The sequence below is a fragment of the Porites lutea genome, chromosome 6 (genome assembly GCF_958299795.1).
Source record: "Porites lutea chromosome 6, jaPorLute2.1, whole genome shotgun sequence".
Classification (NCBI taxonomy): Eukaryota; Metazoa; Cnidaria; class Anthozoa; order Scleractinia; family Poritidae; genus Porites; species Porites lutea.
The window spans coordinates 31,122,658-31,147,837 of record NC_133206.1 but is presented as its reverse complement, the minus strand read 5'-3'; the positions used below and the strand labels follow the sequence as shown (position 1 = coordinate 31,147,837).

Sequence of the window (25,180 nt, the reverse complement as noted above, 5' to 3'; positions counted from 1 at the left end):
GTTTTGCAAGCACGTGAATTTGGACTGAAATTTCGTGCTACGTTACATATTACCTTGTCCACAAATAAAATCCACAAGTGGACAAGAGACATAACAAAAACTTCAACCAGGTGCTCTTTTCAGAGAGCTATTTTTATTATGCAATACTATATCTGTGGATAGGTACGTTATTACAGTGGTAATAACAGATATACACCAATCAAGCCCAGTCTCTTAACATCGTTAGTCTAATACGTACTTATGATGCACTTGGTACATTTTCATTGTTAAAGTTTTTCAGTGAGCAAACCCAAAAAGGCAATTTTTTTATCCTCTTATCTTTTACGCTCTGAGTTCCCTAGTTGAGTGAATAGGGCAACAAGACGCGAAAAGGCAAAAGGAGACGACTGCCAAGGCTCACCAACGCGTTATGGCCAGCCCGCCAAGTTCGCAATCAATACTTGAGTGTCTTGTTTTTGAGGGTTTTATCGATATGTTCGTATCCGCGGGTGAAGGTTAGTTTCCCCTAACCGAAATATTGGGCAAATGGGATATCCATCTACTTATAGCCTGTGAACAGGCTCTCTGCTCACCCTTTCCTCTCCTCGCGATTTTTTCACCCTTTTCCCCAAACAGAGAGCCTGTTCACAGGCTATCCTCTAACTGTCCGATCAGCCAGCCTTAGGCCCGTTTCAAACGTCGTGCCGCTACTGCCTTACTGAATTGATCGCCGGAATTAAATTCGACTTTAGCACGGTAGTAGCGCGACGTAGCAGCTCGACTTGGTATCGAACGTCGCGCTACTGCCGCGCTGAACTCAATTTATAAGTTATAAATACATTAAAATACATTTTGAGAAGTTCACTAAACCGCCTTTTATTTTTAAGTGTTGTTTCCCGCAACAGCTATTTTATTCAGACTGAGTTAAATTCGACGTCTAAAACCAAGTCGTGCTACAGTCGTGCTGAAGTCGAGCCAGCTTAGAACGGCGATAGCACGACGTTTGAAACAGGCCTTACACATCACACAAGTTGAACAAACAAAAAACGAAAGCTTTACCTATACTAGTTTGCATAATTTCACGCAAATTTTCTCATCTGTCAAATTTATTTGTTTTTTCCTTCACGCTAATTAGTTACTTATCTTACTTTGTTTTTTGATTTAAATTTAGTTACTACTCATGTTAACGTTCACTTCTGAAAATGTATGTTGAAGCATACGAAACGTCGAGATCGATATTATAAAAGTCAGTTATACAATGCTTTTGTTATTTCTGATGTTTGTAACCGCAGTTTGTGTGTTATTCCTTTTTTTGATTACCTAACATCCGGTAAATAAACTAGGTTATTGCCACGCGATAAGCGTGCGGTTGAAAAGGAGCACGTTTTCCAGCTATTTTTGAATTTGTTATGCAAATTTTTATGACTACGGGAATGTCCCAGCCGATGTTTAAAAAGGTGAATACAAGGTTGTTAGGTATTCAGAAGTTTAGCGCCGCGTCACAAAGATGACTTCCGTGTTTGAAGCATCACATGAAAAAACTAATGGAACAAAACTTGTACGTTTAGTGATTGATGGAGGAACACACGCGTTAAGGACGTTTTTGCACACTATTTATCCCCCGGGCGTATTACGAGCAGCATTGGCGCGCAACCGTGGAACACTTGAGGTTCTTAAATCGAGAAGAGCGATCTTTGATAGCCAGTGGGAGTCGCTATTTCCTTCTTCAGGTGACCCAGCAGATTCCGAGAGATTCGACATTACCCTTTTGCATTTGTTGCTTCGGGAAATTTGTTATTTGGCGCCGTCTTTGACAGGATGGAACAATCCACCTGCCGATACTGATTTTAGTTACGAAGCAAATATTGTGCGAATAAAATTCTTCAGAAATGAGCTATGTCATGGTATTTCTACTGGGATTACAAACGCCGAGTTTGAAGATAAGTGGAACAAGATTTCAAAGTCGCTAGTCGCTTTGGGACTCGATCAAAATGAGATAGACCGTCTTAAGACTAAACCAATTGATCACGATACTGAAAGCCGTGTAAAGGCGGAAGTGGAAAGATGGACTCGAGATTTTGAGACACAAATACAGCTCTTGGAGCTAGAGGTAAAGCAGATGAAAGATAAAATCTCAAGGATTCAAGTTTCAGTTTCAGGAACAGGCGCTGGTGAGCTTGCAAATTGCCTTCCAGATGAAGATCCGAAAGTGTTTGGCCGTTCAGAGGAGATAAGACAAGTCACAGAGGCTATCCAAACTAAGGGCGTGGCCACTGTTGTGATAACAGGGGGGCCAGGGTTTGGAAAAACCACAGTGGCCAACAAAGTGGCTCATGAACTGGTAGGTGTTTGCAAAAACACAGTTTTGTATTGCCCGATTAGATCAAAAACAACAGTTGATGATGTAGCAACATCTATGATTCTTGCCTGCAATAAAAATCACTCTCATCCCCCGCGGAATCCTCATCATTGGCTGCTTAACTGGAGCAAGCAACAAATGAACAATGTTACTTTCATTTTAGACAATGCTGATGACGTTCTTAATTCGAATGACCAACCGCACTTCATAAGCCTTTTATGTGACATGAGAATCTTATCAGGGCAGAATATTAATTTCGTTGTTACATCTCGAAGAGTATTCAAAGATTCCGGCTTGAAGATGATAGAAGTCAGGCTAAAACCCTTACCACCTGAAGAGTCTCGAAGAGTTCTTACCGAACAAATCTCTGATGACTGTATCAAAAAGCAGCTGTCCAAAACAGACATTCTAGTTGAACTGTGTGGTTGTGTGCCCCTTGCTCTCTGCATCGTTGGCTCATTGCTCTTAGACTACACAGAAGATGAACTGATTAACAGTCTTAAGGAAAGACCATTGGATGTGCTTCGAGAAGATGAAAGTGATGATAATTCTGTTGAAAAGGCTATTAAAACCTCTTATGATGTTTTGAGCCATATTGAGCAGCAAGCCCTGCTTGTTATGTCAGCCTTCCCTGGTTCTTTTAGCTCTGAAGCTGCCAGGACTGTAATTAATAACTGCACAAGCTGCACTACTCAGCCGATATCAATTCTTCGTTCTTTGAAAAATCGGTCACTCATTGAACAACCAGCTTCACAGAGATATCAGATCCACCCACTTATACAGGCATTTCTGAAAACAATTGATCAAGATATTGGTACCCAGCTTGTCATATGGGGAGAAAGAGTGGCTTGTGCTTACTTTATTTCTCAGCTTGCTGACAATGCCGACCTATACTGGACCAAGGACATGTGCAAAGAGTCCATTCAGCGTTTTAATAAGGACAGACATAACTTTGAATATTTCCTCAAAGCCTGTATCAGTGGGTTGAAGAATGAAGATCCTGATGTCTTAGCAGTCATGGAAACCTTAGTGGAGAGGATTTCCCAAATATCTTCAATATACTTGTATTTGGAAATGTGCCTTCTTCCTAGTTTTTATGTGGAGTTCCTTAAACTTTCTTGTAATTTGTTGACATCCGGTGATCACCCTGCTAACAAAAGAGTGGAGCTTCTCTGCCTTGTTGGGCATGAAAGCAGAAGAGCTGGAGATCTCAACAAGTACAAGGAGTTTCAGGAAAAGGCCAGAGAAACGTTCTCGCAGAATCCTGCAGAAATTGAGGTTGAAAAGGTGTCAGAAGCTTTTTTCTACAACAACAATGCACGCTTTCTGGCTGAAGAAGGAAAACTAGATGAAGCAAAAGAAGAATTTGACTTCTGTCTTTACATATGTGAGGGACATTTATCTTTGGATTACATGTATGTACAGAAAGCAATAACTTTGCTTTTTGCTGGTTATGAAGACAATCGTCGCAATGAACGCCACGAGGCTAACCAAAAACTGAATGAAGCATTGAACCTTTATCGAAGAGTCCTTGGCAAACATGTCATGACTGCTTGGGCTCACAGATATCTTGCAGATTTTCTCCTCTTTCACGTTGACAATAGTTTTGGAACAGCAGAAGACCAGCAAAAATGCATGAAACTTTATGAGAATGCATTAGAAATTATGGAAAGTCTTGGAATGGCTGACCACAAAGAGTGTATTCTGAGTCTGACAAACTTAGGAATTTGTCACCAGTTGCAAGGCAATCAAGAACAAGCAATGATATTGTATCAAAGAGCATTGCACATTGCAGAAAGGGAACTAGGAGAGAATCACACGTGGAAAGTGTATCTAAAAACGCAAATGGCTTACTGGAATAAAGAAAATGGGAAATTGGACGAGGCAAAAGCATTGAAAGACGATGCAGTGCGAAGGAGTTATACGCTAGGGCTACCAGACAATCAACCACGCAACAAATTTCTGTTGCAGAAAATTTGACACTGGGTTAAAACAAGACTATGCAATAACTTAGACATTTCCACACGTTTTATCCTTTTACGGAGGAACAGGGACTAATTTTAAGGCCATTGTAATCTAAACATTTGCTCAAAGATTAATGGGATCAATATAGGTTTCTGGGACACTGCCCACCTACCCCTCCCCTAAGCTAACATTAACACTTACTTCTCGCTTAGGGCAAAATGATAGCTTAGGGGAGGGGTAGGTGGGCAGTTTCCCCGAAACCTAAATTGATTCGATTAATGATTGTTGAATTGTTTTCTTAATTCAGAAGAGAAATGTACTTACATGACGGAGGGTCCTTATTTTCAGTAGTTGTTTTGACTGAATGGCACATTGAATACCAAACAGAGAGCTTAAGCAATAATGACAAAGAAAAGGCATGGCTATAAATCAAATATGGGCAAATTCTTCTGAAACGGGAGTTTTATACTTGTGCTTAAATTTCTGTGGTCGCTTGCTTTAGATTCTCCATGTAATTGTCTGCAGTTTTTCCGGGGAAATTTTAGTCGGTAGTATCCTAAGGCGACGCCTTCAGAAAATGTCATCTACTATGCGTAGCTCCAGAAAATTTCTAGCCACGCCCCTGCTACACATGACTAAAAGCTGCGAAACGTCAACGCAGATTTCGTCGGCTATTCGAATTCTTCTGGAAACATTGGTGCCATATAAGGCGTTCAAATGTCTACTTTATCTGCTCAGCTAAGTCCTATTTTTCTACACCAGAGTAGTGTGAGAACACGTTTATATGGCTGGGTTTTGTATTTTTTTTTTCTGTTGCTTTATCATAAATACAAAAAATCTTTCTTCATTTCATTCTCAAAATACATTTTTATTCTCTTTATATCTTTTTGCAGCGAAACATAATTGGACGATCGTATAATACGGAAACTTAAACTTCTTTCTTTACTATTCTACCAGTTTTATACTAACAGTGCACCCCAGGAAAAGCCCTGGGGATGAAGTCGTCAGAAACTTCTCATGCACGGTTTCCAGTTCCGTTTTCAGCCAAGTAATGACCTGCGCAAAAGTAGTGCAAGCGTACCCTGGGTACCAGAGGTTTTTTCTCGCGGCTCGTGGCTAAGGCACCCAATCAACCGTCTGGTACCCAGAATACGCCTGCACTTGCAGTGCACTCGTATTTTTACGGCGACCAAGCTCCTATTAATTCCTGAAGCATCAAGTTATCTTCTTTGATTCTGAGAGCAGATCGGCGGAATACGGGGAAGCAGGAAGTGCAATCAGTGGTGTGGGAATAAGGCTGGCAGAATTTTCTTGCTTGTCTTCCCCACCTCCAGCTGGCCCGACAGGCACTTATCTAAACTCGTCCTTCAATACCCAAATCCCCTTCTTTGTCGACGAGTCTCTCTTAAAAGTACATATTTGTCTAAGCATCGAGCGAAACAAGACCGAGTCGCTCTGTGGAAGTTTGGAACCAAATTCGTTCAAAATCTCTTGCGTGGTCGCTTGTCCAACAGTTGTACATTGCAACGCGATGAAATTTCGCATCTGAACGAGCAAATCATCGTTTTGGTCCTCAGGACTTTCTGTGTTGGCGTTTTCGCTGACTACCAGGTTGTTTCTCGCCCGCATTTTGGCGAGCAGTTGACTTGAGTGGACTGGTTCCGAACCTTCGGCGATTGCACTGCTCATGCCCATTTGATCGCCACTAAAGTGAGGCTTGGGTTCTGCGCTTGACGAGGGCTGTGGATAAACAGTAGCAATATACACAGTTTATCAAAATATTTCATAGCTCTGTTGATCACCTGACCCCATAGAACCTAAACACAAGGTAAGCAGAGCCGCGCAACGGCCGCAAACAACCGCGTTCAGCCGTGAAGTTAAATTGATGCTACTCGGGTAAATTCGCAACAAATTCGCGGGAACAATGTTGCAACAATTCGAAACAATGTCACAGCAATGTTGACCGCAAAATAATCGGCAAGTGAAATCACCAATCGCAAAGCGTGAGTTCTCGCGGGACTCACTCTCCAAGAAATATGGAGTGCGAGCCGATAAGCGATGCGCGCGAGAAACGAGGACGCGCCCTCCTTCCTTGCGGCTAAGACCACGCACTCTCCAGTGACCACGTAAAAACCAGTGTATTGCAGTCTATTCTAAAATCCTATATACGGCACGGACACTACATGCCTAAACCGCCAGAGCAAAGAGCAGCTTAAAAAACAGAGACAAGGGTGCCTAAAACCGTACGTAAGAAGGAAGCAAGATACGTAAGAAGTTCTATTCAGACCACAACAAAGTAATTCAAGCCTTGCTCTTATTCTTTGCAATCACCAAAACACGGAAATTGCCCGTGAATTTATATACACATAATCCTTACTTGTGCAAGTTGCTGTGTTGCTGTAGATTTCTTCTTCTGTCCAAAGCGGGGTCTGCAGAGGAATGCAAAGCAAACCATATTAAAACTAGCAAGCTAGTTAAGAGAGAAGAACAAAAAGATAGTCTAGTGAAGAGTTAAAGAGCATTTTTTTAGGAACAAAAGAAAACAATCCAAACGCCGAACATCAAAGTCTCGTTGAATTTATCCAATATCGAAAAGCTGCAACCATTTTCTAAACAAGAGAGTAAAACAATCATACCTCTATCCCCCTGGGTGGGATCTTGAATCACAACGTAATTCTCCCTACCACCTCTAGCCTGCGTATAAGTTTCCATGTGCAGGACAGGGCGAGTGGTTCAGCGGGTCGGTGGGCACTTGGTCTTGCTCTACTCCTTTTTTCTTGTGCTTTGCTCAAACAGGAAAGGTCACTACGCAAACTATAGCCTGAGGGCAAGCTCATCTGAGTCGCGAGAGATTCCGCGAAAGGAAACGCGAGTGCGTGGGGCGGGCTTCGCCGCGCGTTCGCTCGCCATAAATGGATGGCTTGCACGCAGGCTACGCAAGCTATACCATCTTCCCACCTTGACACGACAGACTACCATTAATACCATACGAACCACTACAAATAATTTTCGTGTCTATATTCACCTTTTTGGGGGTGGTTCCGACAGACCAGATGAGCCTGATGAGCCTGTCCAAGTAGGAACACCACTAGCCGCACCCAGACATTGTCTGCGTGACCGTTTGAGGGCTTTAACAGCATTCTCTGCGACTCGATTTGCCTCGCTTTCAACCAAGGCTAAATCAGGATTACTAGATTCCATGATGACGTCATGTTTCAAGGCACTGTGTACACCTATAAAATTGTTGTTGAATCTACTGGCTAATTTCTCACGAGAGCATAAAAAGAGTTGCTTTAAGTATGCAAGTGCTTTAAACCGATTGCGGCGCGTGTACGCGAAGACAATCTTCGAGTACAAATGCACCCCAAGGGCAAAAAAAATGTAGGCGTTTCGTCCTGAACACTGAAAGTGATATCAAAATCTGAGATTTTCATCCCCTTAAACGAGAAGATGCCCAGGGTACAAGGGATTTTTTCTCGCGTGCGGCGGGATGCTTCGGGGTCGACCGAAGGCCGAAGCCACAAGCGGACAGGGGATCGGGGATGGGAAAAGAGAGCCCCGGGAACCTGTTCATAGGCTGAGAGTAACCCAAAAAATGTGTCATCTGTGTTTGAAATCAGTGGTAATTTTAAAATCGAAATGACCGGATTAATATTCATTCTTCGTTTGAAACCCTCACAAGAGAACGTTTAAATCTGTTGGAACCCAAGATAAGGGCTATTCTAAAACAGTGTCACTTTTTAGCTGCCTTCATCTCATACCTGTTTTCTTGAAGAGATGCTTGAGAATGAACTCGTCTTGATGGGCACTGTGCTGTTTCTGCTCCTCCATTTCTTCAGCACTTGACTGACTTGCATTGGAAGGGTTGTACATTTCATGATAATCCAGGTTGTCGATAGCCCGACCATCAATTTCTTTTAAACAAAAACAAATTTTATTCACAAGTGCACAATATTATTTTTGTTTCTTTTTCTCAAATGGATGAATTATCTCTTCCTCCTCTCTACAAAACAGACTGATGGTTTCCCCTCAGATGTCCGGTTCATAATATACACTTAGTGGAAAAGACTAGTTACGAAGCCGGCAAACATGAAAGATAAAAACAACGGTTCTGAAGTTTATGTTGGAAGCTTCCTAACAATTTTTGACTGACCAAATTGATGCAACGTTCTTATTGTCAATAAGATCAAAATGATATCAAGCAATCAAGCAATTATCAAGCAATCACTAACTTGCTCTTCGACGTTTTTTCTTCTTTTCTTTCATTCTGATTCTCTTCTTCAGCTCCTGGTCGCTTAAAGACGAAATCTTGTTCTTGCGCTTCTTGGGATATCCGCCACTAGTCCCTTGATTTTTCGCACCTTCTCCACTTACAAGATTTTCGGCCGCAAATGTCACTGTTTTCTTTCTTTCTGTTTTTGCTTCCATTCCCAGCTGTAGCGAGCTGTTGATTATTCCATCCTGTCTTGCAGGAATTGAAGTAACTTCAGATGGGGACGGGGGGGCTTGTTCTTTTTCAGAAATACTAGAATTTTTAGAAACTGCATTTTCCTCCGTAAAATTTTCACTTGTAGTCGCATTCATTTGCCCAATTTTCTTTCCGTTTTCTATATTTCCAACGACTATCTGTTTCCCCGTTTCAGTGACCTCTCCTTCGCCCCCCTCGCAATTGCTAATTTTATCTTTCTTTAGTTCATCATTCGTTAAATTTTTCGCCTCCTGAATGTCTCTCCAATCGATACAGAATGCGCCGCTGTCGTTCCCTTCATCTTGCACCTTCTTGCTAACCTCTTTTTTCGCTTGCTTTGTCCCCTTCTTCTCCTTGGAAGTGGCATCTTCCTCCCCTGTCATTTTTCTCTTTTTTCTGTGGACTCCAGGAACTTTGACTTCGCAGTTAGATCCAGCAAAAATGGCGCTCGTCTCGGTGCCATAGCGCTTGTCGCAATTGTCCAGAGTAAATAGCTCGTAAAGATCATTGGATTTGAAGAATCTTCGCTGCTTTGGGTCCTTGAGCACGCGGTTAGTCAAAAACTGTTTAAAAATTTGCCTGCCAAGAGATGCAATTTGAAGTCAGTAATGGTTGCTGTGAGCCAATGTGTTCTGCCATTGTAATGTATTCACTTATTTCAGGTGGTCAGACTGTGCAACCTTGTCCCCAGGGCACACCCCTTGGACACTGGGAAGGGCGGGAACAATCCTGGGAACGAGGCTGCGGTCAACACTTATTTCCATCCGCCAAACAGAAAGAAAGAAAACAGTGACACTTATTTCCATCCGCCAAGCGCCTGGAGCAGATAGTCAACACGTCAGATGAGATAATGACTTAAATTCTTCCGCGGCAGTAGTTTCGCATATTTAGTCGATTTGCGCATCGCCGAACGTTTGAATAAGAAGCGCGAAATTAACACACATATAGGGTATAGAAACGAAATGTCTGCAATAAGTACATGTAAAGCATTTGTTATTTGAACTACTCATTTTTTTTCAAAATCGTCTGCCAGTTCGAAAGAATTCAAGTGCGCGAAATCATGCACGGAATATAAGAGCGAAAAGGCACGGCAAATCACACTAAATTTAGCCTGCAAGCCCCGAACCGCCACAACCGCCCGGCTGAATTTCAAAGGGCGCATTGGTGAGTCCATTCGTTTCCCTTCAAACGGTAAGCTCAACTCTGGGCGGAAAAACACGCAGCCTGTACCAGGCACGCGACTGTTGATTATAAAGGCTGCGCCTGAAGCCGTCCCCTCTCTCTTACCTATGATAAATCTTCTCCTCTATTGTACCAGTAGTAATCAGGCGATATATAGTGACAGGTTTCTTCTGGCCAATTCTCCAGGCTCGTTCACGCGCCTGTGTGTCCGTGCTGGGGTTCCAGTCAGGGTCATAAATAATAATCCTGTCTGCTCCCACTAGATTTACCCCCAGACCTCCAACGCGAGTTGTGAGTAGGAACATGAAGATTGACCGATCCTATTTCACATATAGATAACAAATTATCAGTATTAAAGCCCTAGATTTCTCCTTCGGTGATTTTACATTTATATCAACCGATAATTAAATTTTAGGAGGAGTAAATAAACAGATGGATACCTGTGATGGTGGTCAATACCCTGCGTAGAAGGCGCTTGGAAGTAGTGGGCTCAAGAAAAAACGGGCGCGCGAGAAAGAGACACGCGAGAGGAGAACTCCCTCACCCCTCGCGCGTCTCCCTCGCGCGCGCCCCTTCTCTCACTACTTCCAAGCGCCTGCTACGCAGGCTAGGCATCAACCCTTTTTAAACCCCAAATGTGACCAACATGAATTTTCTCCCAACAATATCAAAACATAACCAAGCTTATAGGTTAGGAGAATTATTAAAATAATCACCAAGGGAAAATGCTTTGATCTTTTAACAAATGCTCTCTACTTATTCCTTAGGGAGACGTACGGAGATCAGGCTGGAGAATTTGTATGTGAATATTGGGGCTTAAAAGATTCAGCGAATACAATTTACACATAATAATTAATTAAGTCCGGTAAAGCGACGACGATGACGACGGCGGCAGTGAAAAGACGCTGAAAAAATTCAATTTGCGTTTTTTCAAACTTTATTGCGTCTATTTGGACCCTTTCAATTTGTCAAATGTAGGCTATTTCTCCTGGAGTTGAATTCTTAAGGATTTTATTCAGGTTCAAAAAGAGGAAAATTCTTCTTCGTACGTTCACGTCCTCCATAAAATGTCGCATTAGGAGGTTTCACATCGTAGTCATGCAGTGGACGTCAAGGAAATGTACTAAAAAGCATGATGCACGTGTAGAGCTGTTGTTTTGCTCATAAAACCAATTGTTTTTTGACATTTTCGTTGTCGTCGTCGTTGCCTAAAGGTGACGTTACAGGTGACGATTTGCATCGACGATTTTCAGCGAACCACAGCATTGCAATGTTGGAACAATGCTGGCATCATTCGAAATAACGCCACAACAATGCTGTAATGCTGTGTTGCTCTAAAAATCGTTGTTGCGAATCGTCCCGTATAACATCATCTTTAACCTCCCTATTAACTGCGGTAAACGACAGTGAAATCAACACTACAACAGATTCGACTTTTACCTCATTGTACTTTTTAATCAAGCCCTGTCTTGATGCAACCGGCGTGGAACCATCAAGTCTAAAGTAAGTGTAACCTTTCGAAACCACAAACTTTTCCAGGATGTTTAACATCTGTGAAAATAAGCCGAAAAATAATGGTAAAACCAATCACAAAGCGAACTCTCTCTAAGTCGGAAGTCCTCAAAGCTAGCAAGGCTGTCCACCTCACCTGATGGAAATTTAGTTGCAGACAAACAAGTGAATAACATGTGTCTAGCCTACGAATATGTTTTCTGATTGAGAAAAGTCGTAGATGACGCCCTCGCGCCTCGCGCTCTCCGCTCGCGAGTGATCATGAGCCTTTCGCGATAACATGTCTAGCCTGCGAGAAAGTTCTCTGATTGAGAAGAGTCGTAGATGACGCCCTCGCGCCTCGCGCTTTCCGCTCGCGAGTGGTCATGAGCCTCTTACGATAATTGAAGGGGAAGAGGCAATAAAGGAGCGTGAGAACCGATGGGCGCGCGAGGTGCGCACCCTTTATGCACTCGTGCGCCTTAAATCCCCCTTTTAAATGCCTATCTCGCAGTCTACTAAACAGGTCCGTCTATAAGCCCTGGTAATATGTCAATGGTCAAAACAATCTCTCAGTATTTGGTTAAAGCCAATGTTGTTAATTGAGACTGTCTTAACGTCCCAGTGACTTGACCCTCTCTCTCAATTTTGTTGTTCTTCAGGAAGCACTGTATATCTGTATTGTCTTTTTTTTTTTTTAAGTGAAACAATCCTCTTTCATGAGGAAAATTGCATAGTCTTCTCATCTCAACATTTTCCGTATAAATGTTGAGAGAACGTTCGGGTTCACAGACACATTCCTTTTAAATCTTTTAAAAGAGGATGAAATAGAGGTTGCACGTCCACGAAATGGTTCTTTGTCTACCTAATTCCTGGCCGAATAGGCCATTTGCACTTTGATTTGAACCCGGGCCACACTGGTGGGAGTGAGTGCTCACACCACTGCGCCACTCATGCAACCCTTACGCATTTTACTAACTAACCTGCTTTGTTTGTGAAAATAGAAGTACTCGATGACCTTGCTCGCGCCACATGTTCAACAACGCCTCAACAACAACCATCTTTCCAGACCTACTCCCGTCCCCATACCCATCCTCAGGGTCTTGTTGATCTTCCTCGCCCCTCTCTTTCAGTTCAGCAGCTTTCAGCTCATCCTGTTTGGCTTTCCACAGGGATCCTGCTTCGGACGTTAGATCCGGGTGATTGCAAATCTTACGCAGCATAATCAGGCCTGGAAAAACCTACAGTATGATAAAACTTGCGCATTAATCTTCTCGAAATCTTGTTCGAAAGATTAGCAGCGGCACAATTCGAGGGTATCATCGGAGAACGTGCCCTTTATGTAACTGTACGCCTCGGCTTAATTTCCCCCTCTTCCCATTCTAACGCCTACCACTCAGGCTTTCACGGCGTTTAAACAGGGAAGGAAGGAATTTAAACAAAGCCATCCTAGTACTAAACGTTGACTTTAATTTACTCCGCTTTGCCAGACTTAACAGGGGCACCAAAAACCTTTTGCCAGTCACTGTGGGGCCGGGCCTGTACAACATAGCAGTCCCTTTAACCACACAACTAATGAAAAACCGACCACGCTACTGAGGCTATTGAGATCATACACTGAGATCATCGGATCAACCCCTGTACTTCACGAAATGAAAGAGGTTAGGGATAGGGTCACTGGGAATGATCTGATCCAGTCCGATCTAGGTTCTGTTCATTGTCACCATTCTGTTCAATGATAACTCCAAAAGAAAGGATCAAGGACACAAGTTGGTTAGCCTTCCACGCAAACGTTCTCAGGGGTTCGTCACGCGTTCCTACAATGTACAAGTTGGTGTGCAGCCAAATCGTTTCTAAAACACGAAAGGATTACCTTGTAGTTACCAGCAAGAATCGCCTGCACTTCCTTAGAATTTAAATACTGTTGGTACAGTTCCCTCTGCTCTTCTGTAAGTCGACAGAAAAGAACCTGAAAGTAAAGAAGCGAAACGGTAATCCTACTTCTGGCAATCTTTAGGATAGACTGCATGAAGTCTTCTATTTCTTAGCAGAATTGGCAGAGTGGTCTTAACCAAATCTTAATGAGAAGCACAGATTATTACCTTTTACCAGAAGGACAGCGTGGGTGACAGGTGCTTGGAGGGTAGGGGGCAGGGGGAAAATCGGGCGGGTGATGTGAGAACATGGTGGTGCGAAAGGAAGGGGAAATGGAGAGGAACACCTGGCTTGAATACCCTTTGTGTTCTCGTGCACTCGATTTTGCCCATCCCTTTTGCATTCATACCACTTAAGCTAGCGAGGCGTCACCATATGCAAGGAAATAAAACCGGATATTTTTCTGCCTCCTTGCATTACACCCGCAAGTGGAGGTGATTTTCCACATCCAAGAATGTTTTGCTTGCTTTGCTATGGTAATCATTGTCAGGCTTTGGGAATGTGGCTTATAAGATTATGCTAAGCAGACATCTAGCAGATCGAAAAACAACTTTCAGCCAAACCTGTTCATTCTTAGTTGGGAGATCCAAACTCATCTTAACATCTTTCTTCAACCTTCTCAGAAGGTAAGGGTTTATTGTGTCTCTAAGGACACATGCGCACTTGTAGGCAGTCTCAACCTGAAACGAATTGACAATATTGTAATCTGCACATACTTTCGATAATACTGACCTCAACAGCATGCAAAGCATAATGTTACATATCAACCCGCAAGGCCCCCCTCACCCCACCTCAGTATATAGAGTGCATGCCCACCTTGTGTATGGAAGGCGATGGGTTGCAATCTTTCAGGGTCTCAATTTTGATCTTTGTCCCACTCTCTTTAGACTGCAAGGAGTCTCTTATTTTTCTTTTAAGACACAGTAGATCAAGAGCGTGTGTGAGGGGTGAGAGGCATAGCTGTGACTCTTCCTTTTTACCATCAATAAGTTTACTTCTTCACTCTTTGTGCATGGCTCAGAGGAAAGAAAGACAACTACCCGCAGTTTATACTGATCTAATATGAGCAACAGATTATTACGTCTCACTAATTACTAAACTATTGTATTGAGCTTTATTCAAAGGCATAATGTCTGTTGTGTACCTGAACTTTTGTAGCATTTGAGTACCCGCCCATTGTTATCGGTACAGAGAATTCGGTCATGAACACTGGGAGAGTTCCAAGTTTGCCAGGAAATACAAAGTCAAAAAGCGACCACAGTTCTCGTAAGTTGTTCTGCATGGGGGAACCTGAAAGGATGATCCGGTGAGGAGTTCTGAACTGTGAGACAAACAGAAAATAGACAGTGAACTCTCTTTGAGCCAGACACCCTTGAGGGCTAACTCTAGTTGTCTTAAGTTGCTCTAGTCGTCCATTTAACTCAGAGAAGGCTTAGCCTGCTACATGTATAAGCAACTTGCCTGTCAGCAAAGCTGGGCAAGCTGTACAGGCGGACATGCAAAACTAGAGGAAACTTAAGCAAGCAGAAAAGAGATTGAGGGAGAATTGGAAAGCCTTCTCCCCATTTTTCCTTATTTTGTCATGTAGACATGCCCTCCCCCCAACAATCCTGAGAAACTGTTAGCAGTCTACAGAGGCTTCCACATCAATAGACTGACTGACATGGTACAAGGCTTAAAGGTGTCTGGTTTTGGGGGCAGGTTACCTATATTTTTGAGGTTATTTCAGTTAATTAAAAAGGAGGCACTGTGGCTTAGAGTTTAGAGAACGGACTTGTAATCCCGAGGCCCTGAGTTCTTATGTCCCACGCCAACTGTGTAACAGATTAGTTCTTGGTAGTCCCATGGATAATAGAAAGACTGGATAGGAAACTGGCTGACGCGATCGGTTCCAACATAGTGGAAAAATGTGACGTCACATTATTGAGAGCCATTCAACCTCTTTCGACGTTTTGCGCGTCTTATGTTTCCTTGCATATTTCACTATCTCTGCCTTCGACTATACATATTGGCCATGTTTTGAAGTAAAGGATGAAGAGGACTTCCTCTTGGAGAAGACAGTTAGAGGGTACAAAACTGGTAGAGGCAAAAGACGGAGTAAATGATTATGAAACTTGTGAAAGCGACGAATGACTCCAGCGCCCGATAAGTTTTAATATGCACCAAACGGGAAGCCTAACTACATAAAAAGTATGCGAAAACTTACATGTATGCAGCTAAAAAACACCTATAAAAAAGGGACAGCCTAATTTTCTTCAAACCATATGAAAACCGGAAATAATTTTAACCCTTTTTATCACGGTTTTCAAAATTTCTTTTCTGCTTTTATCAACAAGCTCAGCGAGTGTCAAATTTTATAAGTTAACAACCCTTGACAAAATGATTTTATTAGCGGTAAAAGTACCCAGCTCAAACAAGCGTTTAATTTTCCCTTCAATTTTATTTACGGCCAACCAGTGACAAGAAGTCGTATTTGAGAAATATAAAAAAGCGGGGAAAAGCTCACAGCAGAGAAAGGAAATTTGCTTGCGGACCACCGTGGAAACGCCGTTTCTAAACTTTTTCAAATCAATTTTCATTGTGAAGCAAGTTGTTTTGTCATTTTCAGGTATAAATGTACAGTGACCCAAGGTACTTTTCAGTCAGGTCTTTGAAAAAGCGAACTGCAACGCTTTTAAAAATGTTATGTAAAACGGTTAACTGTTAACTACTAGAATACAAACTGGGAAGCAAACTCTCCCGGTTAATAGTAGAACCTTCACTTCTTTTTCATTGGGAAACACTTGTCTTCCGTAAGGCTTAATAAAACCTAGAAATGTATTATCTCTGAAATACTGACCTTTTTTAGGATGAAACAAAGTTTAAGTTTTTGTGTAGTGTTAATGATATGGATAGGGAATACTGTACATCACCTCTGAAATAAACATAAACACTGTTCCCAAAGAAAAATAGAAGCTTCTTATATATATGAAAAAAAAAAGAGAAAACAAACAGTAACATCAGGGGTTATGTGGTTTTTGTTTAGTCTGAGGTAAGTGGATGAGGGATTGAAAAAATATGACTGTCTGGTCACATTATCATGTTGTTGAAAACAAAATGCATACCTCAAACAAGTACAGGTATATGTTTTATTAATTTGATTTAGAATATACCTTGGTAAGGTTTAGCATCTACAGATACATTGTTGCTTTGGATCTCTAAAAAACCGAATACAATAATAGTGCTAATCAAGTCCATCTTTGGTTTGAAAAACAATGTGATTCAGATATAGACCGTTTCAGGGAAAAACACTAACCAACTTAAACACATGACTCTGTAGCTAATACAAGCATTGACCCTCAAACACAGTTAATTTGTCCCACTCACAAAAGAGTAACAAATACACTTCAGAAGTGATAAATAAAGTTTCTGATCATAAATAATTTAGATGCCACCTTCTGGCTCTCATGCATGACAAAAGCAACTTTGTTGCTGTTTCATACAGAAAGATTGATTGATTTGTGCCCTCTCAGAAGAGTACTTGACCACAATTTTACTGTCTTTATTGACTATGTGTGTTCAGCAAATCCTACAAGAAAGAAAAACAAAAGGAAATCTAAAACACTGTTTAAAAAATAACAACAACAATTAGGAGCCTAAACGGAGGACAGAAATGTCAGTAGGTGTTTTCCCATTGATGCAACAATTATTTATAGTTTATGTAAGGGAAAAGTATAAAATTTATTCAAGTCTCTTCAGTGCCTTCGAATACAGGCTGCGAGGAGAGCGGTGAGGCGATTGTATTCACTGGATATGTAATAGAGTAGTTTTATTTCAACATTAAAAGATGAGCGAAATTAACATACTGCTTTTTTAATACGAACAATGAGCAGGGTTAATCTGGGATATTACTTGAGCGAAACAGTTCTCAACACAAACTTGTCAGTCGATTGGAACTTTACACACCGTGTGCGTACACTTGCTAGGCTCCAGCTCCGAACGTAGTGCGTTTCAGCCATTTTCAAATGAAATTTATGGCTGAAAAATAACAGTATTCAGTCTGTAACTATGCCTATGCCACAATTCCATCCTTAACACATCTGTCAATCGTAGTTAAGAATAGAAACAAGAGTAAATCTTCATAACAAAGGCGTCCCAAAACAGTCGCCAAGTGTACTAAATATAGCTCTGGTAAGGTCAACTTTTGGGACGCAGTTTTCTCAAAGACAAGGACAAATAACACAAAACAACAACAAGAAGTGCTTACCTTGAAGGTTCAAGTGTGGCTTTGAAGGATCGCCATCGCCGTAAGACAACAAACGAAGGAAAAAACACCCATCAAAAATTAAAGTACCACTAAAAAATCCGAAAAAGAACGACATGCAGGCAAAGAAACCCTACATTTCGACTGGTTTGCGCCACATTTTCGCCATCGTTTCGTCACAAACCTCCACTATGATGGAACCATCCAACGCCATCTTGGAGCACGAACTAACCAATCGGCGATAAGAAATCAGCCCACGTGACATAAGTTTCCTATCCAGTCTTTCTATTATCCATGGTAGTCCCAAGTGTGAATAATATTATCAGCCATGCTTGTAAATAACCCACTGGTTCGTCTCCTACCAGATGATGTTCTTAACCTTGTTACATCATGAAGGTTCCATTAGTTTAATTTCTTTGTTTCTGAAAAGCCCCACAAGGGAAGTGGACAATTAAGTATTTAAATTTAAATTAACTTTAAATCTTGTTGAGACAGTACCTGCTTACAAGCCAGTGTTATCTCAGCATCAGGATTTCTTATCTTGTGACCCTCATCCAAGATGACATAATCAAACCTTTGAGCAAGAAGGTTATCCTGGTGTTGACGCATTCCAGAATATGATGTAACCAACACACCATTTTCAGTACAGATCTTCTTGATCAGTTCTTGCTATAAAATTAATAAACCAAAAATCATCTGTTGGATATTTTATAGGTCAAAATAATAATTATTGGATATTAAATTTAGGATAATTTTTTAAATTAATCCAGGTTGAATCTCAATTTCCTTTGTCTCCTAGCCCTAATTATTCATGAATTATGGCTACGAGACAAAGGAAATGGAGAATCAACTACAATCCACCGTACCGAAAAAGATGGTGATTGGTACATTTACCCACAATTCTTAGCACACGAAAACCACAAAATTGCTCATAAAAACGCACAGAAAAGTTTTATAAACTTCAAACCTAGGATAGGCAATGTTGCTATTACGGGGACGATTTTCGCCCCCCCAAAATATAACTTTATTTGTTACTGGCCGTGTTAGGTTTGAAAGGAATTGTGGTAAAATGTACAGCTGCCTTCTTTTTCCGTATGGCGGATTGCAGGTTAAAAAATTTTTAACCTGAATTAAATTGTGACCTGTAACAGATATGCCATGACTAAAACCATTATTTAGTTTCATTGATTTACTTATTCTATTCTGTTTATTATTTGTATTATTATCAACATCATTATTAATATCATTGTTATCATCATCGTTACAGAGACATTCACACCTTTTTTCCTCTGTTTAAAAATAAAGAGGAGTCGGTCATGCACACATACATTTAGATGTACCAATTTTTATGCCAACACGATGAACACTAAATGACAAGTAAAAACTTGGTTCATTTGGTACAATAATATTCTTGATGGTTGCTGTTTGTCATAGATGTGATTCTAAATCTTTCTTTTGGCTCACCTTGAATCCCTGGTAAGTTCCTGTTTCATGTAATACAGCTACCCTAAACTCAGGCCACCATTTGTGAAACTCTTGCACCCATTGATGAAGAACTGTGACAGGACAAATAATCAAAACTGGACCAAGGCCACCATGCCTGTTGAAAAATTATCTTCTATTTATTATTAAGGTACAGCAAACCAGGCTGGAATGAACATGGGAGATTTTATTAACCTCCTCAATGAACAAGATACAGCTTTAGAGCACAACTGTACTTGCCTAGGGTTCAGGGAAATCAATGAGACCACATTACCACTGGTAATCCTCTAAGCCTTACAATTACATACAAATTCTAAATTTTGATTTTGTGCACTCATAAGTTTACAAAAGTTTAGATATTACATTTACATAACTAGGTTGGACAGAAGATGTCAATCAAGGTTTGAAGTTATCACACACAGGTGAGGTTTGACTTTCTCAATGTGAGATTGTACTGCCTCAATTACTATACATGTTACTGGACTCCTCTTACTTTTTTTTCTTTGCTGATATCTTGCTGTGCTTGAGTCCAGTTAGAAAAGCAATAATCTGAATTGTTTTTCCCAGGCCCATTTCATCACCAATAATGCCACCCGCCTGTTGGCAGTGAAGTTCCCAAAGCCACTGAACTCCTGTTTGCTGGTATCTTACAGTCATAGGTCAAATAACAAAAGGTTAGTAAACAATGGAATACATGAACAGTGTAAGGAATGATGGAATGAGATCATGAATGGATGGACACAACAAGATCCAACGACACAAGAGAAGGCTAGAGATGAATGGATGAGTGAAAATGATGGTGGGAAAATGGTGGAATGAGGCTAGTCTTTTGTCTATTTATAACTACTTTAAAACAGCAATAATATCATTATGTACCAATCCAGGTCCGCATGAAATTATCCATCACTAGAACCCTGGAAAAAACCTCTTGAGACATATTAAAAAAATACGTACTTTTTTGCATTCGTCCTGACAAAAATACTTACCATCGCAAATTAAAAGACCATTTCCTCCCTCCCCTATTACAATGTTGTTTGCGGTAACACAAGATATGCACATGGGGTGGGGAGGGGTGACTTTGTTCCGTTTCGACGAGATGGTTGCACGGCACAAAATTGAAAGATACATGGAAATGTCTCAACAGTTTTGTCCAGGGTTGTAGCTCCCCAGTTGGATAACCTTAACAAAATGTGCTGCAATGCCATGCAGTTGTAATTTACTGTATGAGAGGGTGAGGGGAGGGATGGATGAAAAGATGGATGGATAGGATGAATGGGAGGGATGTTATACATGGTCCAGTAAAATTAATAAGTTTGAGAATCTAAATATTTTACTCTCTGTCAGACTTACTTGTATAATTTATGCCAGATTTTCCCTGGAATTTTCAGCCCCTTGTCAAACTCCATGTCTGGAAGCTCTTCTTCATCACTTTCATCGGCTTGGGATTCCTTTCTCTTTTTGAGCAATTCTTTGATTCTCAACTCTCTTGATTTTTCACATAAAAGTATCAGTGAGTAAACAAGTGAGTACTGTTAAGTGAAAACTTCATTACTTATGGACTTGAATATATGATTTTTAACTTAACCTTTCGGGAGTTTAGATGGGTTAACCTTGCGCTATACTCAACATGTACAGTCAGGTTCTTTTCTAGATCAGGCTGGTCGAAAACAACTGGCAGCTGGTAAAACTCAACACCTACAACATGTTTTTGGACAGCTAGTCAACTGAGCTTTTTCTCCGAATCTATTTATTCAACAACAAAGCCATTTACTTCTACACTCTCTGAAAATCCTGTAGATGCCACTGTATTTTTATACTAGTAATAACCAAAGGTTAGGAGTGCAGGCGTAAGTTTCAGGCTTCTGATTGAAGATCAAAACACTCTTGCTCCAACACTGGCACTTTGCATTAATTTCAAATGAAGGAAGGTCAAAACATGGGTGATCAGATCATAAATGATAGCAGGTATAAATTTGCACGAGCAGATTGCATTCTAAGCATTCCATTCATTCTTAGTGGAAGTCTAAACAAATGCTGGTTACATAAGTGCCAAGCAAGCATACACTGTCATAGCATCCTGGAGAGTGGGATAGTATTTCGCGGGCTTCTCTCTCTTATCGCCTGGAATTGTTTTTAGTATCTTCAGAAGAAAGTCATTATTGATACATTACTTAAAAAAAATGTCTATTGGTAACTAAATTACCTGATTCTTTGACGGTACATTTTCTCACTTCCATCATCAACTGGTCTGGTGTCAATCTTTCTACTTTTCTTCTTTATCTTCTTTTTCTTCTTGGGTTTAAAACCATCCTCTTCTCTATATGCAACATTCAGCGAGCGTCTGCTCGCTGCAGGTTTCTTTCCTTTTCCAAGGTCCACTTTCTTGGTTTCTTCACTATCATCCTCATACCAACTGTACTTAAGTTCATTGTCATCAGGAACAAATTCATCATCATCATTATTGTCATCATCATTGTCAGAAATCTCTCCATCATCTGCTAATGATCTGACAAGAGATTTCCTTTGTACTTCTTGGGTTCTTTTGTCCACATCTCCACTTTGTTCATTAAATGATCCTACTTTTTCCAGTTGTATCTCTTTTCTGTCCTTAGCATTTCCCACAGTCCCTCCAAATGGTGTCATCTCACCTGTCTTAATCAGCTCATCCTTTGCAGAATGATTCTGTAATGTGACTGGAACTTTGTGGGTTTCGCTTTGATGGGCGGCAACATCAGAAGCATTTACTTTATCTGGAATCAATACATTTGCATGCACATTATTGTATTTGGAAAAGGTATATCAACAGGCTTTGTAAAGTTTTTAGAAACCAGATGTCTAATATACAACAAATTTAAAAAATAATTTAAATTTAATTAATTATTCTTCTCACATGTAATTTCTCTTACCATCAACTATACTAAACACCTTCAAAGTTCTAGTTTTAATCAAGCAAATGCGCCATCATTTGATAAAGCATAAAGCTAGCACTCCAAAATGCTACAAAACACTTCTTATCCATCACTTCTAGCTGTGGTGAGACAGAATAATGGTACTTTTGTATTCAGTATGGAAAGACTTTTTGCCGCATACAATGGAAGCATTATTACAATGACACCTTGTCTCATTACCTGGGACATCGATATCAGTATCTTCATCCAAAAGACCCAACTTGTTGTGCAGAGACTTCTGCGTTGCTTGCAGTTTCTTTAGCTGCCGTAGCTGTTAGGACAAAAAAAATTCAGGCTTGTTTCACAGTTGTCCTCTTAGAACGTACAGCTGAAAGTGATCTTCAGTAGAGTCAAACCCTGACACTAAGGGAGCCATAGAAAGTGTCCATTTAACCTTTTCACTGCCAGACTGGATGATGGAATTTGTGAGGTGGTTCTAACTTTTACTTCTGTGGACAAAATCCTATGGTGTGACCATTCAAATGAAATCTCTTTGCAAGTACTTTCATGTGGTGTTATTTGTTTTAAAAAATTTTACAAAATGAAATTTGGGATTTTTCTCAAATTTGCCTTTGGTCATATTTGGCAGTGAAAGGGTTAAGCAAGTTGAATATAGCCAAAATATAAGGGCTTTCTTTTCTCAGGGACAAAGGAAACTGTCTGTGATAATGGGGTGTCGATATTAGGAGGGTGTCCGTAAGGTGGGGTTTGACTATATTACATACACACTAAAACAGGAGTAGCATGCAGCAGTGGCAGCGGTGGTGGTACCAGTACATGTACCTTGTTATCCTTTTGCTTCTGAACTGCTTGTGTTCTGCGCCATGCTTCATATCCTGATCCACTCTTCCCCTCAAGTTGTTTTAAAATCTTGTCAATCCCCTGTATTTCTTCTTCCACTGTCCTATAATGTTGCATGTTTATACAGAGTATAATTAATAGCCAGGCATTGGATGCTACATGACATTGGACAAAGGGTTTACTCACTAAAAGTGATAGCTTCTTCGATAGCATTTCATTCTTGTGTGTTCTCGAGAAGCTTTAAGTGCTGACTAAATCCTTGGAAATTCATGAGCAGCAGACAGCTGACTTGCACCACCCGCTTGACCTTAATTGCCCCTTTAGTAGCCTGAGAAAACAGCCGACATTTGGCGATGCTACCACTGGTTTCCCCACCAAATGACGTCTGAGAAATGAGCACAGAAATTCCGCACTGATGACGCGTCACTACCCAGATCTGGGTAGTGTTTCTGATTGGTCGTGCCACGTAGGAAATTTGACTCAACCAATCAGAAGCACTACCCAGCTCCGGGTAGTAATGTGTCATCAGTATGGAATTTTTGCACTTGCTTCTCAGATGGCATTTAGCGGGGAAAACCACTGGTAGTGTCACCAAATGTCAGATGTTTTCTCAGACTACCCCTTTAGAAACAAGAAGGGAACTGGGCCAAGTTTACTTGCACAAAGACTTTTGAGACTTTTACTAGGGACAGCGAAAAAATTGACCAATAGCTGACCAGCGCATCCCCAATAATGATCCCATAAACAATTGTGGGACGCATTTCCGCTCCAGTGCCTTTCTCATCTCTAAAGTGGTGAATGGGGTTAAGCATGTCTTGAATATCAAGTTCAAACCCCTTTGTTTAAAATTACAGGAAAAAAACAACACTTCCCCTTCCCCCCTAGCTGATAACGTTCTGGAAATTCTCACAGGAGAAGGATTGAAAAAAACTATATAACCATCAGTCAGAGGAAGGGGAGGGAGGCAAGAAAAAAATTCTGGAGTAACCCGGTATTGAGGATGACTTTCAGCCGTGTCCCTGCTAGTGAATCTATATAACTTAATGTTGCTTGTTGCCATTTCATGGCTTATGTTGCTGTTTCAAGGCCATGTTACTTACATTTTCTATCGGAGCTAACCGGCCTGAGAGGGTCTATACTTATACTATATTTATCACTTGGAGTAACTGCAGAATACCCTACCACTTCGAAGCTGTATCCTTGAAAGAGCTGGGTACATGGATATGCAGTTATCCCTTTTATGTGATTTTCTACTTTCAGTGGCTTTAAGAATGACACATAGACATACGGTATTGTTTTTGTGCTGTCTTAAATATGCGGATACACGGATGCCCAGTTAAAATTATTTTAAAGATATTTACCAAGTGGATAGGCAGATACGTACTGACATTAAGTGGATACATGGATACACAGATACCTAGTGACTGAGTATCTGGGTATCCACCTATTTTTAGGGGTTGCTTTAAAGTGGCAGGGTATCGTGCAGTTAAGCTGATAATTCAACTATTGAGAACAATATCCCACCTGATATCTTCATTTACCGCCTTCAAGTTTTTCTCCCATCCTCTAACAAGCTCCTCAGTCTCTTTCACAGCAATAGCCTCATCAACCTGCTTTAAAACACCTTCTTCAAATTCATCCTGGTTGAACACATTCACACCCAAATTCCTCAGAACCGAGGCTTGCTCTTCGACGGGAACAGAGGGAATCAAACCTGGATCGATTGAAATACCATAGCTTTTAGTTTTATGACTTGATACTTTATCCTCGTCAACAACTGCATTTTCTTCTTTTATCTCTTGAGAAGGGGATTCATCCATTGTGCGCGCTTCACAGAGATGACAGTGTCCGATCACAGATTCAGCATCATCAGTTCTCTTTGCCTCAAACTGGAAATAATATTATATAAAACACAATAGGTCTTCAAGTCAAGCTACTATACATGCATGGCAGTAAGGATCACTTGTCTTCGCATTCTCGGGGACTGCAGATTTCCCTAGAGGGCCCGGCTGGAGGGTATAAACTTTATCCTGGTTATCTGGGTTATGAACGATGTATCCATATAGTTTCTCTCGTCCTTAATTCTTCCCTGCGCGATCAGGGCAGTATAAAGCCACTTCCAACGACTGCTTTCAAAGAACTTTTGTCAAGTCAGCCATATTCATTTCTTCAGGTTACCGGTATGTAGGTTACGTCATATATGCTACATTTACTGCCTGAAAAGGGAATATCCATACACAACATATCTGTTCTTTCAGTGAACATCCGCTGACCAAGAAGACTTTCGGATCATGACACGTTGAAAAAGATCATGACAGCTGATTCTC

General features: G+C 40.9%; 2 protein-coding genes and 1 long non-coding RNA gene across 6 annotated transcripts; 1 reads left to right on the top strand and 2 right to left on the bottom strand.

Moving 5' to 3' along the window:
• The first annotated feature begins 1,209 nt into the window (after positions 1 to 1,209).
• On the top strand, positions 1,210 to 4,441 carry LOC140941720 (uncharacterized). Its single transcript, XM_073390734.1, has one exon. The coding sequence runs from the start codon at positions 1,487 to 1,489 to the stop codon at positions 4,316 to 4,318; it is 2,832 nt and encodes a 943-aa protein (XP_073246835.1). The 5' UTR covers positions 1,210 to 1,486; the 3' UTR covers positions 4,319 to 4,441.
• Positions 4,442 to 5,158: 717 nt separating this feature from the next.
• On the bottom strand, positions 5,159 to 25,024 carry LOC140940308 (DNA excision repair protein ERCC-6-like). 4 transcript variants are annotated; one of them, XM_073389236.1, is made up of 19 exons: positions 24,378 to 25,024; positions 22,836 to 22,956; positions 22,233 to 22,323; positions 21,308 to 21,854; positions 20,455 to 20,589; positions 19,598 to 19,750; positions 19,087 to 19,222; positions 18,121 to 18,291; positions 14,524 to 14,700; positions 13,943 to 14,059; positions 13,318 to 13,413; positions 12,428 to 12,685; positions 11,394 to 11,504; positions 10,059 to 10,273; positions 8,536 to 9,350; positions 8,065 to 8,217; positions 7,329 to 7,536; positions 6,681 to 6,732; positions 5,161 to 6,043 (listed from the first exon to the last, which is right to left on the bottom strand). In XM_073389236.1, exons 1-19 carry the CDS (start codon positions 24,671 to 24,673, stop codon positions 5,654 to 5,656), a joined length of 4,242 nt encoding a protein of 1,413 aa, XP_073245337.1. In that variant the 5' UTR covers positions 24,674 to 25,024; the 3' UTR covers positions 5,161 to 5,653. The 4 variants fall into 4 exon arrangements, with proteins under 4 accessions (XP_073245338.1, XP_073245339.1, XP_073245337.1 ...); XM_073389237.1 differs by lacking the exon at positions 14,524 to 14,700 and having other exon boundaries at positions 5,159 to 6,043; XM_073389238.1 differs by lacking the exon at positions 12,428 to 12,685 and having other exon boundaries at positions 5,160 to 6,043.
• LOC140941272 (uncharacterized) lies at positions 16,494 to 17,921 on the bottom strand. Its single transcript, XR_012166440.1, has 2 exons — positions 17,626 to 17,921; positions 16,494 to 16,947 (listed from the first exon to the last, which is right to left on the bottom strand). It is a non-coding gene; the product is annotated as an uncharacterized lncRNA (long non-coding RNA).
• Positions 25,025 to 25,180: the final 156 nt, after the last annotated feature.